Here is an 18,247-nt window from a genome sequence, read left to right as displayed (position 1 = left end):
TTAGTAAACTACTAAACTGTGAAGAGGAAAGGTTGTGGTTTGAAATGCTATTTAGATTAGCTCTAGTATAACCCAAAAGGTTCTAGCATGGTTCCATACTTCTTTACAAAAAACTCTTCAGTTTACCCAGGGCTGCATTTTTTCAGAGCAACTCACTGTAATAACAGGTGTTATAGTTCAAACCAAATGTCTGTCTAACTCCATGTGTCCAACAGAGTGGCTTAAATTGGATGTTTGGGAAAGAGTGAAAACAGAGCAGCCAGATGTAAAAGCTCCTACTGGTACTTTGTTGGGCCTTCATTGTCGTCAGTTCATGGACAGTTCAGGGCCTGCTGCGGTTTGGTTATCAGCTAATCCCTCTTAGCCTTCCTTATGCCCCTCATGGTTTTGTAGGCTTCTATCACATCCTTGAAACATCTGAAGACTACTTGTATTTTCATACCACTGGTCAACCTTATTTTTTCTAGTTCTATTATAGCTCTTTTGAGGAAGGAGAGCAGCATGTAGTTTTCAAGATGTGAGTGGACCAGTGGTTTATACAGTGACTTTCAGTAGCAGTACTTTCTTTCGTTTTGTACTGTTACTTTCCTTTTTGAAGTACGTGGTATTTTGAATAGTTTGAAGTGCATTATCTGATAATCCGTGTTGCAGTTCAATTTATTCATGAACATCTGTTCTGTGTTAAGGCCACTTCCCTATCTTCCACAACCCCTCGTTTTAAAAGTAATTTTAAAATTTAAGCTAATTAAAAAACTCTATTTTACAGGTTTGCAAAGATAGAGATTAGTGTGTCAGCACCTATTATTCCATTTCGAGAAACGATAACAAGACCTCCAAAAGTCGACATGGTAAATGAAGAAATAGGAAAGCAGCAGAAAGTTGCTGTCATACACCAAACAAAAGAGGACCAGAACAGAATTCCTGAAGGAATTCAGGTCGATTCAGATGGGCTTGTCACAATATCTACTCCAAATAAACAAGCTACTCTCAGTGTAAGAGCGTTGCCACTTCCTGAGGAGGTAACTCGACTTCTTGAAGAAAACAGTGACTTGATTCGAACTATGGAGCAACTCAGCACGTCTCTGAATGAAGATAAAAAAGCTCATGAAATAGATCAGAAGACTATGGACAAGATAAAGGAATTCAAACAAAAATTAGAGCAAAATCTGCAGGGAAGGAAGTGGAGAAACGCGGTTGATCATATATGGTCATTTGGACCACGGAAATGTGGGCCTAATATTTTGTTACATAAATTTGAGGGTTATAAAAATTCTGTGTGGCAGTGCCTTGAAAATGCTGAGAAAGAAGTAAGTAAGTATGGAGACTTCGACAACAGCATAGTAAGTGGATTTCAGCTGGCTACACTTTCGGGTCCCATGTGTGAAGAACCCCTCATGGGTGTGTGTTTTACAGTGGAAAAATGGGAAATGAATAAGGTTGGAGAGACACTTCCAACTAAAAGTCAGAATTCAGGGGAACGTGGTGCTGTAGAACATAAAGAAAGTGAAGATACTGTTTCTCCAACAAGCAATTGCACTGTTAACATTTGCAGTGAGAATGAACAGGAACAGAGCAGTCAAAGTGTTCCGAAGTCACTTGAAAAAAATAGTAAAAACAAGGGAGAAGTTTTACTTATGGATTGTTATGGTCCCTTCTCTGGACAGCTGATTGCCACCATGAAGGAAGCTTGTCGTTACGCTTTGCAAGCAAAACCACAGAGGCTTATGGCAGCAATGTACACCTGTGAAATTATGGCTACTGCAGAAGTTCTAGGTAAGACAACACAACCCTTTGTCGAGAATTTGCTTTCTGAGTTAATGCATGAATTTTTAGATACATAAAATTTGACTGAATCAGAAGGTAGAAAAAGGTGAGATGAATGTCTGAGGTTTTTCTTTGTTCTCTGGTAGATTTTTTGCAATGGCTCTAATGCCTCCTTGCCACACCACTAAGCTTACCCTAACATTTGTTCCTGGAGTTTTCCATAGAAGTTGATATAGTGAAAAATGTAGTTATTTGTTGTAAAACTCTGCTGTCATGCATGCAAGCATGATACTTGACACTGTAAGCAAGTGTATCAATTTTAAATGAGAAAAACATAATCTAAATTGCTGTTTACAAAAAATGCCCACTACTGCATGATTGTTTATAGTGATGTGATTAACGTGCATCATCTCATCAGTTGTGCCATAAAATGAAATGGAAACACGGCATTCTAATACGTGGATATGTTTTTAATGAGTGTGATTTAGGACTCAGATGTACAAGCAGATTAGTCCAGTTAAGTGAATGCGTGTTAGATGGTGATAGCCATGGACATGCACTGGTTCATTACAAATCCATTATTATGGATAAGCTTAAGCCAATAAACTGTGTCCTTGAGGGTGAGTGAAGAGCATGCTTGCTCTGCAGTAAAGATTGACAGTTGACTTGTGATAAATCATTGGCTTTTATAACTTAATTTTTTTCTGTTGGTGTTCCGTGCATTGATATCCAGTTGAGCTTAATGCATCTTTGTATTACCTGCTTGTTTCTAAGATTTTATAGCAAACTCTTTTGTGTTTAGAACACTTAAAGCTAGACTGTCTTTTCATTTTGCTTATGCAAATGAAAATTAATTGAGAAACGATTTTATCAGACACTGTTGTGGCTTTGTTTCTGGATTTGATAGCAGTGCTCATGTTATTATTTAAAAATAAAAGAAAGCAAGATCAGAGCACTTAAGGGAACAATTCACACAGCCTCACAGTATTATCTCTGGCTCTGTTCTTTAAGTAAAAACACACTGAATCCAAAACAGAAGAGCAGCTCCTTTCCCTGCTTGCTAAGGTTATGGTCACCCATAGACCTGAAAATGTTGATCGTGTTGTACACTATTTCTATCCAGTATGAAACTTGTTTGTTTTTTTAAAAGAAGTTGTTTTAGCATCCAGGGAAAACAAATTGTTTGGCATTTTCCTTTGACCTTCTGAAGAGTGCTGAAGTATAGCGAAATGGTGAACAAGACTTAAATATTTTAAGGAGCTGAACATAAGACATCTTTAACGTGAATCTGTTACGCACATATTTATTCTGTACGTTGCAGCATCTTGAAGGGTTTTGTTTTTTTTTTTTAGTGACATCATTGTTTCAAAGTAATTGTTTCAACAATTTTTGAACAGCAAGTCATGGCATTTTTTAGGGATTGATGCTGCTGAAGCCATTCTTTCTTCCAGCTTATTTGTGCAGAATTAGGACCTGTTTCTCTCCAGTATATTGGCACCTGCCCGTAGTGGTAAAACTGAAGGCCTCACATAGCTGCTTTGTGATAGCCTAAACTGAGACAGTACTCCAGGCTGCATGAATGAAATGCGTGTTGTTGGAAACCTGAAGTAAGCTAAATAAATTGGCTTCTGGTTTCTGTGTTTCGGTAGACCAGTCTTCAGTGAACTATGTCTAGAAAATATGTTCATCTAAAGTGCTTTGTGATAATTGTTTTCTTATCTCATTAATATAGATCAAATTTTTCTAGGTCCTACCTATTACAATTAGAAAAATAAATATTTTGACTTTTAACATTAATAACCTATAAAGTGGTTTTGGACTTACTTGCTTAAACAAATGGGTTTAATGCACGTTGTGTGGTCCATCCACAACGTATAAACAGTGATGCTCTTTGGCAATGTGTGCATTTGCCTTGAATCTTAAAGCAGTATGTGCTTAACCGAAGTCACTTACTGATCTGTGAGCTGTGCTGATGTGTGACCGTTTCATAGCTCCGAGTTTTCTGTAGTCAGTGGAATTTTCTTAGACTTGAAGTCATTTAGTTACGCGAACAAAGGCTCTCCTTGCATGGCAGACTCGAGTGACTTCTCTGCAACATGCTTTAATCTTCCTGTCATTTGAAATGTAGAATCTTAAGTATTTCCTCCATTTCCTCTCAAGCAATAAGAAGACTATTGTGTGTAGTAAAGGTGACGTTCAGCCAGAGGAGCAGAGAGGAGGTCCTGGTAAGGGCACGAACAGATAAAATCATCAGTGATGATAGGAAGAATACTTCAGTCCATGTTTTATTAGAGAACTAGAAACTCTGCAGCAGTTGGTATTGAACTCATGCTTCATCATCCACACCTGACAGGAAGATTTAACTGCACTACCTGTGTGCTAGATTTCCTTTCCAAGGACCAGATTCTATACTTAAAAAAATAAAAGCAAATAAACATATGCAAATATTTCCTCTGATATCCTGTAAAAGGCTTAAAATAGATCTGCAAATCAATGCATGTGATTATAATATTTAATAGTATCTTTCTGCCAACTCAGAATAGGTGAGAATGATTAGGAAGTAATGGATATTCCTAATTATTTCCAGGAAGGATCACTGTTTAAAAGCTGCCTGTACATGTCCATGGTTTTGGTTTGCTTTTTTTTTTTTTCAGTTGAGTATAAAATATTTGAACATTTTAGAAATTGATATGAATTTGTTCTTTGCTGTAAGGTATTTCTAAAGTTAATTTGTACATCTAAAAGTAATTATTCATACTTGTAAATTAAGGCATTTCGAAAGCATTTTTTTCAGTGTATATATTTTTCTGTGCTTTTTATTTTCATCAGTAGAAATGTAGTTGTGAGTTTTTGTCTGTAGAACACCTAACCTGCAAAAACATTTTAACTGCAAATTAACGTGATGCTTTCTGTAAAGTTGAATGTTTTTCAGAAGTGCTTTGTTGATATCTGCAGTGTATTTCAAAGGACTCGATATTCAGGAAAGAAAAGTAAAAATTGCTGCTGACAAATTTAAGGATTCATTAATTAAATGCTAGTTGGGACACATTAAATGTAATAAATACCCAATAAACAAGTTTTCTGTGCCTTACAGTAGCACTGCAGCACTTGGGACACAGGTGGCTTATAGGGAAACATTGAACCAAATAAACTTCTAAAGGTAGCTGGGATGTGATTTCTGAGTAGCGTTATTACTTAGTAGCGTCACTTAGCTGGTAATGTTTCTCTAATATTTGATTAGCTGAAGTAAAGCAAGTTTGGCACATAATCTGGCAAAGTGCCTTTGATGCTATCACATGCCTATGTTTTAAAATATACAAAGTATGTGTGTTATCTAGATTCATACAGTAGCTATAGTTTGTTAACTGTTATTTGTATGATTCTGCACGTGGTATTGGCAGAGTATGTTGTTTGTCTGAATTTAATGGATTTGCTTAAAATTTTGCAGGGAAGAACGAGAGCCAAAGAAATGATGTACTTTATATCATGCTCAAGTTTCCTGAGTAAATATGTACTTCTCTTAACAGATCAGAATATGAATGTCTTGGTAAGCTCATCAAAGTAATGTCTTTGCAGGTCGTGTGTATGCCGTCTTGTCCAAAAGAGAAGGCAGAGTATTACAAGAGGAGATGAAAGAAGGAACGGATGTGTTTATTATTAAGGCAGTACTGCCAGTAGCAGAAAGCTTTGGTTTTGCTGATGAAATCAGGAAGAGAACTAGTGGCCTGGCCAGTCCGCAGCTGGTGTTCAGCCACTGGGAGGTAAAAATATCTATTTGCTCCATCTGGTTTGGTGATCTATTTCCTGTAGATGTGGCAAACGGGAATAATAAGTGGAAAAGGTTAAGTTTTGGTCAAGATGTTTGAGTAATTCATTTTTGAAACGAAGAGGAAAAAATGCAGCTTTATATTGATCTTACTTAATTTAATGATGATGCTGTTCAGAAATGGAGTTATACTTTCTTGAGATGGGATGCTTTTTATTTCAATATCAACTAAGTGCTTCTAAAATGGAACTGATTCTTCATAAATTGGTTTCTGTAAATTTTACATGCCTTTTAAAATAAGTTATCTGATAAACTTATTTGGGTGGAGGAGGCTATACTACTGCTAATAAGAAATCTGATTTATCTGATGGTTATCCTCTTAGTGATTGGCAGATACTTCACGGTTTTTTTTGTGCTCGTGTATTCAAACTCAACATATGTTTCCATGTTAAAAGGTAAAGGGAATTGATTCAATTATTTCAAAATCAAGTCTGGTCACAGTAGATGGAAGTGTCCTCAAAATCATTTCCTTTGTTCATCTTTATCACTTAAGGAAACGAACAGGTTTAAGAAGAGGTGTAAAGGAAATACTGAGATGGGAAAGCTAATAAGAACTGGTATCAATTGAGAATGCACTTCATTTTGTTCCTACAGTGCGGATCTTCAAGAAGTAAAATGGAAAACTTTAAATTAGAGTTCCTTGTTAAAGAAAAACAAAGCTGCATTGTAGGAGGCCTTGGAAGACTTAATTGAAGGAACTAAAAATAGGCTCAGGGGAAAGAGTCTAAACCAATAACAAGAGCTTTTTAAAATAATTGAAGTCTAGATTTTTAATTCTTTCAAGGTCAGATGTTCCTTTATTTGATGTTAGGACTGTAGAAGTTTTGATAAATGGATTAGAAAGTCTTACTGTTTTATGTTCAATTTTATGACAAATGTGAAATCTGTGAGTGCAAACAACTACAGATTTTTGAGTCCAGGAGTGCTCCATGCAGTTACCAGGTATGATCCATTCACCTTTGTTTCTCTGCAAAATACGTGCTGGTTTTTTCACACTGCATATATTCTTCCTCATTTTCCTGTAGGTAAATTGTCCTCATAGGAGTATTTGTTAAATACTTCAGTAGCAATATTTCTTTCTTAGCAATTCCTGCAACTGCCTCAGGAATTTTGTGCGAGTCCTAATTGGAAAAAGAGCATCTCCAAAAACCAATCATGTGCTATCAAAAGAGTTGTGAATCCTTGAAATAGTACTTCTCATCTCCTTTGACAGCACCACCTTACTGGTGCTAAAAAAGCAATGGGTAAATGCAACCCATATAAATAGTGTGTGTTCAAAAAATAGACAACAACTCGGTGTATATAGGGATGTGAGCCAGTACAGATTAGATACTTCAAACCCATAACAATTGGCAGAATTGTGTACAGTAGATTTTGTTTCAGCTTTGGATGTCCTCGTCTGAAGTGCAGCTGCTGAGGTTTTGTGGCTTAACTGGTCTTTTGTCTGAAGTGTCTCTTGTATCAGTGCCCCAGAGGGAAATCAGTCAGAAGTACGATAGTTCCAGCTAACCATTGGTCTGTGCCAGTTTCTTTCGGATTTGTGGCTACTGTGCTGCACTGCTAAGCAAAAAACGAAATCCCTTGCCTCTATGGCCTTCCCTTCTACCCCTAAACTGTACCGTGTATTTTCACACTGTCAGATGTTAGGAATTTCACATAATAGAAAGTTACAGGCATGAATAGGAGAGGGAGATTTCAGCATCTGGTGACGTTTTCTTAAATTGATCCTCAAGGGAGGTTGTAATTATAGCTAGTTTGTTAAAATGTGGTGGTAGTAGAAAAAGTGACTGTGGAAGACGGGCACCTTTCCTGGTGAGGAGGATTGTGTTTTGTTGCTTTTAAAGTCTGCTCTTTTTCCTGACAAAATGAGCCCTTTACTAAGCTGCAAGCAATGTTGGCTCTGTGCAACCATGGCAGAGGGAATGTGTTCTATTCTCACTTCATCAGCAAAATTGCTAAATAAATATCATTTTCAGAATCTCTAGTGGTGGTATGACAGGGAAGCCAGAAGAAATAGTTTGTGTCTCAGATCACATGAGAAATTTGTGAAGCTTTGCTCTGGTTCTTCTGCTAAAAACAAAACGAGAACAGTTTTCATCAGGTATTAGGTGTGACTTTGGCAGTCTAAAATTACTGGTGAGTTGTCACAGTACATTCCTAGTATCCATGGTGTATGCTTAATAAATACCATTCTTTTTTTTTTTTTGCATGCCAGTTATTTCATGTATCATACTGTAAGATACAGCATGAACTCTGAGATCTCATACTGTGTTTTCCTTTGTGTTAGAGATGGATAGGCAGTGTGGTAGCTACTGGGTTTTCTTTCACATTTGCTATGTTACTGAGTGTGTGTCTGTTGCCTAACTGCATTCTGTGTGATCCCTTCTGTGCCACTCTGCATTGCTTCCAGGTGGTGTTTCCTCAGTGTGCTTTGCTCATTACCTGGATGCCCAGGACTTGGGTTTTTCTGCACAGATTGCTTCTAAGACCTTGTTTTCCCCATTTTACATTTGAAATACCACTTGGTATTTTTAAATTTCAAAGACTTAATCTCATAGGAATTATATGTATGAAGTATATTTAAGGAAATCAGGATTGATTTTTATTTTTTTTTTAAATTACTATTATTTCATTAATATGTCTTGTAGACTATAAAATAAGGGAGATCAGTGATGGCACAGATGTTTAAATTAGTCTCTGGAAATGAGATTTCCAGTTAATTTGTCTGGTGTAGTTCATATCACTCCAGCCCCAGGGAATGCAGCAGTACATGTATCAAGGTCTATCTTGTCAGATACGCCTTTGTTTTATTCACTTCTCCTGTCATACTTAAATTTGTTTCTGCCTGTAAAGAATGGAACCAGCAGTGGGAGCTTTCAGTTTGGTCCCAGATTAAATAAATACATGCTAAAAGATAGTCGTGTGATTTTCCTTATGCTATCCCTGTGTTAAGTGGATTGGGTTGACTTGGCCGTGTTTTCTTTGCTTGTGATTTAAACTTTCTTTTTAATTCCTAGTTAAAAGTATATAGCTTTGAAGTAATTAGTGCTTTCTATTTTTTAATCCTTGAATTAATAATATACATTCAGTTAGAGTGTAACTCTAGTAGAGCAGTAGCTTGTTGCACTGAGTCATGCCATTTTGTCTTTTCATGAAGTTCTGTGAGTAAGAAGATATTTATGACGGAGCAGCACTTAGAATAATGGAGCTTTAATCCCATTTGGGAAATGTATTATAGTGAAAATAATGCATGTGGCTCAATTCGAATGACAATTGTCTGCAAATGCAAAAATATTCAAAGAACTGCTTCTTGTAAAGCTGTGAAATGTATGGTTTTCCTGTTAACACACATCTCTCAGATTGCATTGACTGTCTTTTATTCTTGGGGGAGGAGGGGATCTGTAAATATGTTTGATCTGAATTCTGTTTGATTATTCCTTCTGAGCAGAATAGTGCCTAGGTTGTGCTGTAAGGCTCTGCAGAGAGGTTAAAAAAAAAAAGGGCTGCAAGTTATATATAAGAATCTGATGTGTCTTGAATCACTGGAAGTTTTATACTCTAATTTTTTTATTCATTCCTACTGTGATTTTACAAGTCAAATAGAAGATAAGGATTTAATATGGAAGTTGCTGGATGAGGCTGTTTGGCCAGCATTAAACAGGACACAGGGTAACGTAATGAGAGACTCATAAGAGTCCATGAACCTTTATTTGCTATAAATTGTGACTTCACATCGTTGCACAAGTGTCAGCTCAGGCATGCTAAGAAATTCTAGGAGTGACCTGGAACCTTTCAAGTATGAAAAGGTCTTTATATTAACCAGAACATCTGAAGCTAATGAAGGTAGTAAATAAAAGCTGTGTGGCTTTGATTTTCCTATGTGTCTCTTAAGGAACAGGAAAAAACGCAACAGTAAAGCCACAGATTTCCTTGTTTTCTTTCCAATTCCCTAATGCTTGTTTGTAGCTACTGACTGAAGTCACAGCTAAAGCTCAGCTGTCACTGATTGGAGCACAAACAAGGATGATGTTCTTAAGCCAAAGTAAACTTACGTGGGTTTATTTTCTAACTAAATGTGGAAATGTTCATTATTACAGTGTTTATTGAAAGAAGCAATGTCATATCTGACTTCATATGTTTTAAGGCCTGAGCCAACCCTCTTGAATATTGTCATTGGAATCTCTAGATTCTTCTGAAGAGCTTTGGGTACTGGGGTTACTTTGTAGGGAATCTGCACTCCAGTCATTAACCTACAGGTTAAATGCTTCAAGCTTGAATGCAAGTTATTCCATATTCTCTGAAATCCTCTCTGAAACAAAACTCTTCTGATTGTTTTCTCATTTTTTCAGGCTTTTGTCAAATGACTATAGAAATGAAACTTGTGAATTGGATTTATGCTTGTATGCTCTTGGTCTTTCTCATTGTATTTTCTCAAAGCCATGTAATTTACAATCATGAACTTTTGCAAGAAAATGCAAGGATGCAGAGAGAAATAAAACAGTGCAATTTTTGTGAAGTTATGAAGTTAGCTATCAATATTATAGAATTATATGTAATAATCTCAAGAAGATGTATTTATTTGTTTGCTACAATTTGATGTGTAGTGATGCAAAGTGGCCAAATCCTTCTGAGAAGCCCAGGTTTGACTACAGAGTTGTCAAAGAACTGGCAAAAAAGGGAGGCTAAAGATGAGTTGAATTCTTTTTTTTGTTTGTTTTTGCTGTTCTTTCAGGGTGTGGTATAGAGATTAGCTATTTATAAAATGGACAAGCTGGTACACAAAGTATTTGGTACAGTGTGAAAATTTGTGTTTCAGTAATGTAACTGTGACTATTTATTTTTTTTTCTAAGAACATTTATGTGTAGGTACTTTTGTAAAATTCCTAAGTATGTTGTATGTACTTTTCCTCCCACCCTCTACCATCTCATCCTCATCCCCAGCATAATGTTTTATGAGTGTTTCAGGTGCTCAGCACTTTGCACAGTTGCTCAGTACTCCTAAGTGGGAACAGCAGTGACACCTGCTTCCCACTGGAATTAAATGGGTGCAGCTCAATCTACCTAATCTTACTGGGTATGCTTCCTGGTGCTCTATGTGCTGAAAACACTGCCAGCATCCAAGCTTCTCTCTCACCATTTTGTTATGCTCAAAGCAGAAGCATTTTTACAGCATGACTCAGCTTATTATTAAAAACTCAGTTTGGAGATGACAGCTTTTCAAAGTCACATTTCACATAAACCTCAGCAAACTTCTGCCATTTTACATGAAAAGTAGGGGTAATTTCTAATTGACAAGGCTGCTTCAGGTATCTGAAAGGCATATCAGCAATATGCATATTAGTTACATAGTCTTTGCCATTACTGAGTGCTGGCCACCATTTGAACTGTCAGTGTTCTTGAAGTGTCTTTCTAGCATTGAGTTTTCAAAGGTAGAAAAGATTCTGATACCCTGAGGTGCATATGCCCTTTGACATGGTGTGTGACAGTCCTGCTGAGGTTGTTTGTGAGAAACCACTTCTAGCACAATGTTGTTCCTGGCATGCAGAAGCTATCCTTGGTAGTGCTTGAGCTGAATTTTGTCACGCTTGAGTCTTCTTAAATGGTTCACACTGGTTCACATGTTACTTGCTAGTCTTGTAGTCTTCACTGGATAGAGTAAGATTGCTCTTTATATTTGTGGTCCAACAAAAGCATTTTCCACATTGATGTTACTTGGCTCAAAAGAAAGGTTTTGTCTCCATCAGACAGTAAGGACCAGGAGGGGAAATGCTACCAGCAACATGGCTGTGTTCCCAGATCTGCCTGACCTTTTGGATGAACTAGGCAGATCCAGTCTGTTTGCTTTTGATGCATCCCTCAACCTTGTTTTTGCATAATTAGATTGCCTGAGGCAGAGGCTGTTTCATGCCTCGTTTTGTGAAATACACCAGACAATGGGACCCAGACCACTATTGGAGCCAGCTGGGTGCCACTGAAATGCAAATAATAAATCATCCTCGGATTAAGGCTTAAAATTTTGAGTTCTCTGGAATTGAAAGTAATTTATTCTAACTCAAGTCTTGAAAAGTTTGATGAACTTACATAATCATTTGCAGAGTTTAGTATATATTGTATTGTCTTTCAGTATTAAAATAGTACTCATATTATTTGCATTTTTATTGGTTAATTATTGCAGGCATTCAGATTATGTCTGAAAAAGATAGGAGCGTGCATTGCCTGAATATTTAGTGTGTAAGTTGTTAGGCTAAAAGAAAACGACAGCTGTTTTGCCTGTGTTACTCTGCATGCTGTTACTAAACAAGTCTTGGGAGACATTGCTCTCTGGGTGTGTTAGTTTGAATAGTTGTGATGTTTAATGAAACTTCTTGCTTTGGAGTTACTTATTTTTTTCTCAGGAATAACTCTACACTTAAAGTATTTGGAGTAATCTAATCTTCTTTTGAAGTGTCTAATCCTTACTGATTTCATTTTAAACACTTCTTCTTTTATACCTAGAATTGGTTTGTAGTTCTGCAGTGAGCTATGGAACGTATTCATCAGCCTGTATTTAATGATTCTGTTGTTTCATTAGTTTTATGCTTTATTTTCTATTTTAATCCCATGGAGCTTCCAGAGCACACAGTAAATGCTCTCTGTTAAATGGGTGCATCTCACTCCAGAAGGATGGGTACATTTAGAATCTTATTAATTATTTAGGACTCTACCCAGACAAAAACATGATTTCTGTCATGGGTTCCAGAGTCTTCCCTTCATGGTTCCCACGAATACAAACAATAGTTCAAGGGTTAAAAACTTCTCAGTTCTGATTCCAGGAAGCCCAGACACACGGTTCTGCCAGCTACTGTTGTAAGCAAATTAAATTCAGCAATCGTGGAGCATGAGAGGGAAACGTATTTATTGTTGGTTTTTTGGGTTTGTTTTTTTTTTGCCTTCTTGCAGCATATGTACAGAATGTGGGGAATAGTGGATGCCAACTGCTAGGTGCATCTCCTTTGATCCATTAATGTGATGTGGAGTAGTGTACTCTTGTCCTCAGCTTCACTTACTGAGTCAGAACTTAAGAATCAGAAAATTTCCTTTTTTTTTTTTTTTTTTAATTACTGTGTCAATAACACCTCTGTGCAGTTAACACTAGAGTTATATTAACATGGCTATTTGCTGACTTCTTAAAGGAAGGGCACAACTGATGCCTCCATTTCCAGTTGACTCAGTAGATCTTCCTTTCTCTTTCTCTTTATTTGTCCTGGTGTTTACTGCAAACACTGTGTGTCTAATTAACCACATCTTCTGCCATATGTCCAAACCATTCACTTGGGTATGATCCTCAGAAAGAGGAATTCTCAAGTGCCTCCATAACTTGCTCCAGAAGCAGAATGTAATACCAGAGCTATTTAGACGTGATGAGATGCAAAGGCAGTTCCTGCAGGTACTGATGTGGCTTTCAAAACCTAATTTTGATCTCTTTCCAGTTCTGCTCTGCACAGTGCAGTGGTACGTTAGATCTGTAAGTTCAGTCTTGAGTGTATTTTCACTTCTCTTTAGGAACCACTGTTCATTGTTTCTCTCAGAATGTAATTTGGGAGTTAGGTAACTTGCTGATATGAAAGAACTTAATCAAAGGGAATAGTAACAGCCTTTTAAGTTGGTATAGTTTGTAGCTGTGTGCTCTCCCTTGGCAGTAGCTCTGGAGCATGTCTATTGAGTGTGAGTCACTTCTCATTCCTGTGTTTCTTCTTGAACTTGGACATTTTCATTTGTTCGGCGCTTTAGATAGCTCCTGACTGGGGGAAGTCTCTGGTGTTTTTCCAGCATGATGATGATTAGTATGAACATCACAACAACCTGATCCAGTCAGCATACGTGTTTGCCCAGAAGCTGGGAGGAAAACCAACCAAACAAAAAAACCCAGCAATTTTCACTGTCCTTTTCTTTATTTCAAGTGCATAATGGTGCCCCCTTACTTTCTGTTTACTGTCAAGGAGCTGCCTTGAAGTTTCAAGGCGCTGGTAGAAAGGCCCTGAAAAGACATCAGAATGGGTATAGCTCATGTGGATTCTTCTATGCTTAGACAACTCTTATTTGTATGTTAAAAATAAATGCAGAAACATTTGGAAACCAAAATTTCGTACCATTTATTTATGAGTTCTGCTTGCCTTTGTTTTCAGCTAGACAACTTTATGTATGTTCATTTCCCACCTAAATAAGTGAGGCTGCAGGTTTATTTTAGCATATGAATGATATCCCATTTAATTTACCAGGACTATATATGTACTTAACTGTAGCAAGTTAGTATGCTTTTTTTGTTTGTTTGCTTGTTTTAACTTAGAGGCTTAGCGTTCTATTTTGCAGGATTTAACCTGCAATGTTTCCTAATAAAAAGTAGCCATCTTCTATGAGGACTGCTCCAAAAGTAATGCTTCCTATTTTATGATACTGGCTCGTGAGTTCAGTGTTGGATGTTGGTGGTATGGCAGTAGAGATTGAACCTTCCCACCAATATTCTGCAACATGTTGTTGCCGTGTAACAGATGGCAGCAGAGACTGCGTTGAGGAATACTGTTCTGTAGCTGAGAATGTGCTCTGTTGAGGAACACAATGTGTTACTGTGTTCTTCGTATCTGATGAGGTCTCTGTGGAAATAAATAGGAGGCATTACTATTGGGACAGGCTTTGTACCACAGTTATTGTCCTAACTTTCTATATACTGTATATGTAATTCCATTCATAGTGCTAGGTGTTATTTAGCATCCAAAGTAAAAAATTTGGTGTTTGTTTTTTCTAGGAAAAATCTTTGTCCTAACCCAATTTTTTTTTTCTTTTTTTTTTTATTTCCTTCTTTCTGATTTATGTCACTTAGATGAGCTTTAGGTAATTTTGTTTGGCTTGAAATAGCATATGGCAGTTAGAAGTATTTGTCAGAATAAATGGTTTATTACACTAAGTCAGAATGTAGGGAAGTTTTTTCTGTCCTTGTCAGTGCTAATATTAGACTTCAGAAATGATCATGGAGTGATGTTCTCAATTATTGCCATAACTATCACTGTTCTCACAGTAACTAACATGCACTGCGTTCCTTCTCCCATGAGGATTTTGGTTAACTAATGGATGCAGCATTTCTGCTCTTCTTTTGGTAAAATATTACCTATAGCTGCATCTAGGGAGGAAATCTACAGTCAGAAACATTCAGTTCTTATAAATTCTGATAAGATCGTGGTGACATAATATTCTAAAGAAAGAATTCCTTTTTCAAAACTAAAAATTTTGTAAATGTGATTTGTTGCTGTAACCGACTGGCCATTAAATTTGTTTTAAAATAAATTTGTACATAGATAAATACAACTGAATTTCAAAATCTGTCCCATGCTTTCTGTGATGAACGCTACATGGTGTTCCTAGTTCATGTATTGCGCTTAAGTAGCTAATAAACTGTCCAGAAAACTATCCACTCTATCTTCATCTGTGTACTTTAGAGATGAGAATTACCTGAAATGTACTGAGAATACTTGGAAACCTTTATGCTACTTTATTATTTTTTTCCCCTCTCTTTTTATAGATCATTTCAAGTGATCCATTCTGGGTACCGACCACTGAAGAAGAATATTTGCACTTTGGGGAAAAGGCAGACTCTGAGAACCAGGCCCGCAAGTACATGAATGCAGTGAGAAAGCGAAAGGGACTTTATGTAGAAGAAAAAATTGTGGAGCATGCTGAAAAGCAGAGAACCCTCAGTCGGAATAAGTAGCTGCATCTGCTTCCTTTCTCTCCTGGTTCAGCTAAGTTTTCTATGCAGCAGATTAAAAATATCTTCTGGACTTGTTCTTTCACACCATATTTCTTACACTTTCTAATGTTTATGGCTTATGTTTTGAAAAACATGAGCCTTTCCAACTTTTATATTGAGAAAATAGTTTATTTACTTAAATCATAGGCATATTTCTTAGAATTGGTCTCAGATTTTAAAGCTTTCTGCACTGTTGCTGTCACGGGGGTGGGAACTCCTAATTTAAATGGTTTCTTTCTGATTTTTCAGATGGAATTGCAGTTAGAGCTGGTTACCTAGTCTGTTGCAAATAAACTATGCAATGAATTTAGCTCCTCAATGTTTTTGTCTCTATTTTTAAAATTGATTTTCATTTATGTAATGTATTTGTTGCCCTCAAGCACTTTCCATAGTTACATATATGCAAACATGTACTCTTTGTTGGAGTTTCTATTTGTTTTACTCTTTTCCTAGTGTAAACAGTCACCTAAATGTGGTGATGCAGTCTCTGCTCCCAGGTTGTAGCAATGCATTGTCCTTTAAACTAAAGGGCAAAAATAGCACATGTGGAAGACTGAGAACTGCAAACCAGACAAGGCTTTTCGTTTTTCTTCTCCATAGAAAGGCATCTCGTAGAAGGAAAAAAAAAAAAAAAAAAGTTTACATAATTATCTTAAGCTGGGAGCTGCCATCTCGGAACGAGGTACACAGCTATTCCTGCCAATCCTGTTTGAGTATTTACAGACTCTTTGCAGACATTTCTACCTGTTTATCCTGTTGTCTTGAATATAGTGAGGAGAAAAGCTTGCAGGAATAATACAAAATGTTTTGCTGTTTGCAGGTGGCTAAGATGTTGAAGTCCCAGAGTGATTCAGACCAATACTAACAAATTCTCCAAAGGGTGGAAGTTTTAGTTGAGGAAAATGGAAATCTTGCCCAAGAGAGACGTGATGTATGACCTCTCATGTCTTCTCATGTGACTGCTTTAAACTGGAAAGGACTGAATAGATGGGTGACTGAAGAGTTTCTTATATTTATTTAAATGAATGAGTAATTAAGTCCTTGAATCTTGTGCCAACTGACTTTCTGTTAAATCTTATCTTACTATTGGCAAAGTGTTGTGTTTCAGCTAACCATGCAAATGGGTTGTTCTTTTCTTTCCGGAGTACAGCCACTTTAATTTGTGATTGCTTAGCATTTCTTTAGCACCTACTTGGTCCTTCTGAATAAATAATCTCTGTGTCGATTAATGCAGTAGGCAGAAGTTACTCATATCACTTCTGCTCCTCAGGGGAAAGAAAACTGTTACTTGTTTCACAAGTAGAATAACTCTGACTGCTTAGCTTTTATTTTAAATAGCAGTCTTTTCTTCTCCAGTTTGTTTGCTTTCATTATGGAAATGCTTCCTTTTAAGATGTTGCTTATGAATTATTCAAGCAGATGATATTTACCTTCCTTAGAAGGTTGTTCCATAAATTTTTGCTGTTTTGCAAGGGGTATATCTGCACAGCAGCCCTAATAGAGCTTATACAAATACAACTGGCGTTGTTCGGGCTTTGCCAGCTGTGTATCTGTGGAAGGTACTGCAGCCTACAGAAACTGCTTAAGACATAAATAAATGTTTGTTTAATGACCCCTTGCCTACTACAACTACTCTGCTAGCTGAATCCAGGGTGCAATTAAGGATGTCTGGCCTGCAGTAACGGAGGTGCTTGCACAGCTGACGTAGTAAGTAGCCCTTCAGAGGTGGGTAGGTGTTGGTCATTGTTGTGACCACATAATTAACTGTAATATACTACACTTATGTAAGCAGAAAGAGCATTAACATAGGTTTTAAAAGATTTATCAATACCTTTCATACTTTGTTTTATTTTCAGATTGCATCTCAAACGGCATGAAGATGAGAATTAATTAAGGATGCTCCAACCCTAATATTTGTAAGGGGCAAAAACTCCACTAATTAACGCTAGAAAATCAAACCATCCTACAAGTGCTAGGTCTTTTATCTTTAGTAATGGCTTCTAGTGCCAAGGAAATCTAATTGCTTATATACAGTGAATTTTTTTTTCTCTGGATTATTGGAAACTTAGCTTGCTGTAGCAGGTTTTTGCCTATCTTTGTTACATATATATGAGATAATTTTGGAAAACTTCTGCCAAGCAGAATAAGTAATTTGCTGATGGAGCAAGTGATGGAAAGATTGGCTTGAGAGGTAGCCATTATATTGTCTTCTATCATCAGTTTTATTGCTAAGTATAGTGCATATTTAAGATGAGCATACACGACTTTTAAGGTACTTCATTTGGGTAAATGTTCAATTTTTTAACTTTGTGGGAAAAAAAAAAAGCAGTCAATTTGATTTGGCTCTGTTGTATTTAGGAGAATCAAATTTCCTTGCAACTGATAATGTATAAAAACAACATAAGTTTGTAAGTGGTAATATTCATTAGAGAATGGCAATTATTCACTGGGAAGGTATCCCAAGTGATTCCACATTTTTGAGGGGAGGGAGAAAAAAAGAAAAAGGAGCTTTATTTCTCCAGTGAAAAACAATGAAGGCCAAGCAGTGGCCAGCAAGACCCTTCCTGTTGACTCTGGATGTTGCTTTTATCTTCTAGCTTTAAAAATCTTTCAAGCACTAGTAATTTAGGTGGTTGGCCATCTTTTTCCACAGAATTTTGGTTTCTTTTCAACGAAATTCACATTCTTAAAGCAGAGTCTAAAGGAGAAATCAGAGTGTAATTAAAATGCTGTGCTGTATTTTCTTTCCTGTGACTCTATGTCCATTTAGGACAGTATCAGTATTAATGCTGATAAGAGCAGAGACACCATGAGTGTAAAATATTTTTGCACCAAACAGAATCCCTAAATTAGATGTGAATACAGTCTCAAGTCCC

General features: G+C 36.8%; 1 protein-coding gene across 4 annotated transcripts in view; it reads left to right on the top strand.

The window, feature by feature from the left end:
* EFL1 (elongation factor like GTPase 1) overlaps positions 1-15,681 on the top strand; it is a 55,906-nt gene extending 40,225 nt beyond the window's left edge. For all 4 annotated transcript variants that reach the window (XM_042823905.1, XM_042823908.1, XM_042823906.1 and 1 more), the window contains 3 exons: positions 767-1,773; positions 5,341-5,525; positions 15,144-15,681. In XM_042823905.1, coding sequence (XP_042679839.1) covers positions 767-1,773; positions 5,341-5,525; positions 15,144-15,332 — 1,381 coding nt within the window. In that variant the 3' untranslated portion in view covers positions 15,333-15,681. The remainder of the gene's footprint in view (positions 1-766; positions 1,774-5,340; positions 5,526-15,143) is intronic.
* The last annotated feature ends 2,566 nt before the right edge of the window (positions 15,682-18,247 follow it).

This window comes from Centrocercus urophasianus, unplaced genomic scaffold (genome assembly GCF_019232065.1).
Source record: "Centrocercus urophasianus isolate 14NV4802_14NV808 unplaced genomic scaffold, USGS_Curo_1.0 seq_23, whole genome shotgun sequence".
NCBI classification, from domain to species: Eukaryota; Metazoa; Chordata; class Aves; order Galliformes; family Phasianidae; genus Centrocercus; species Centrocercus urophasianus.
The sequence above is the reverse complement of the archived record's forward strand: the minus strand, read 5'-3'. Positions and strand labels throughout refer to the sequence as shown.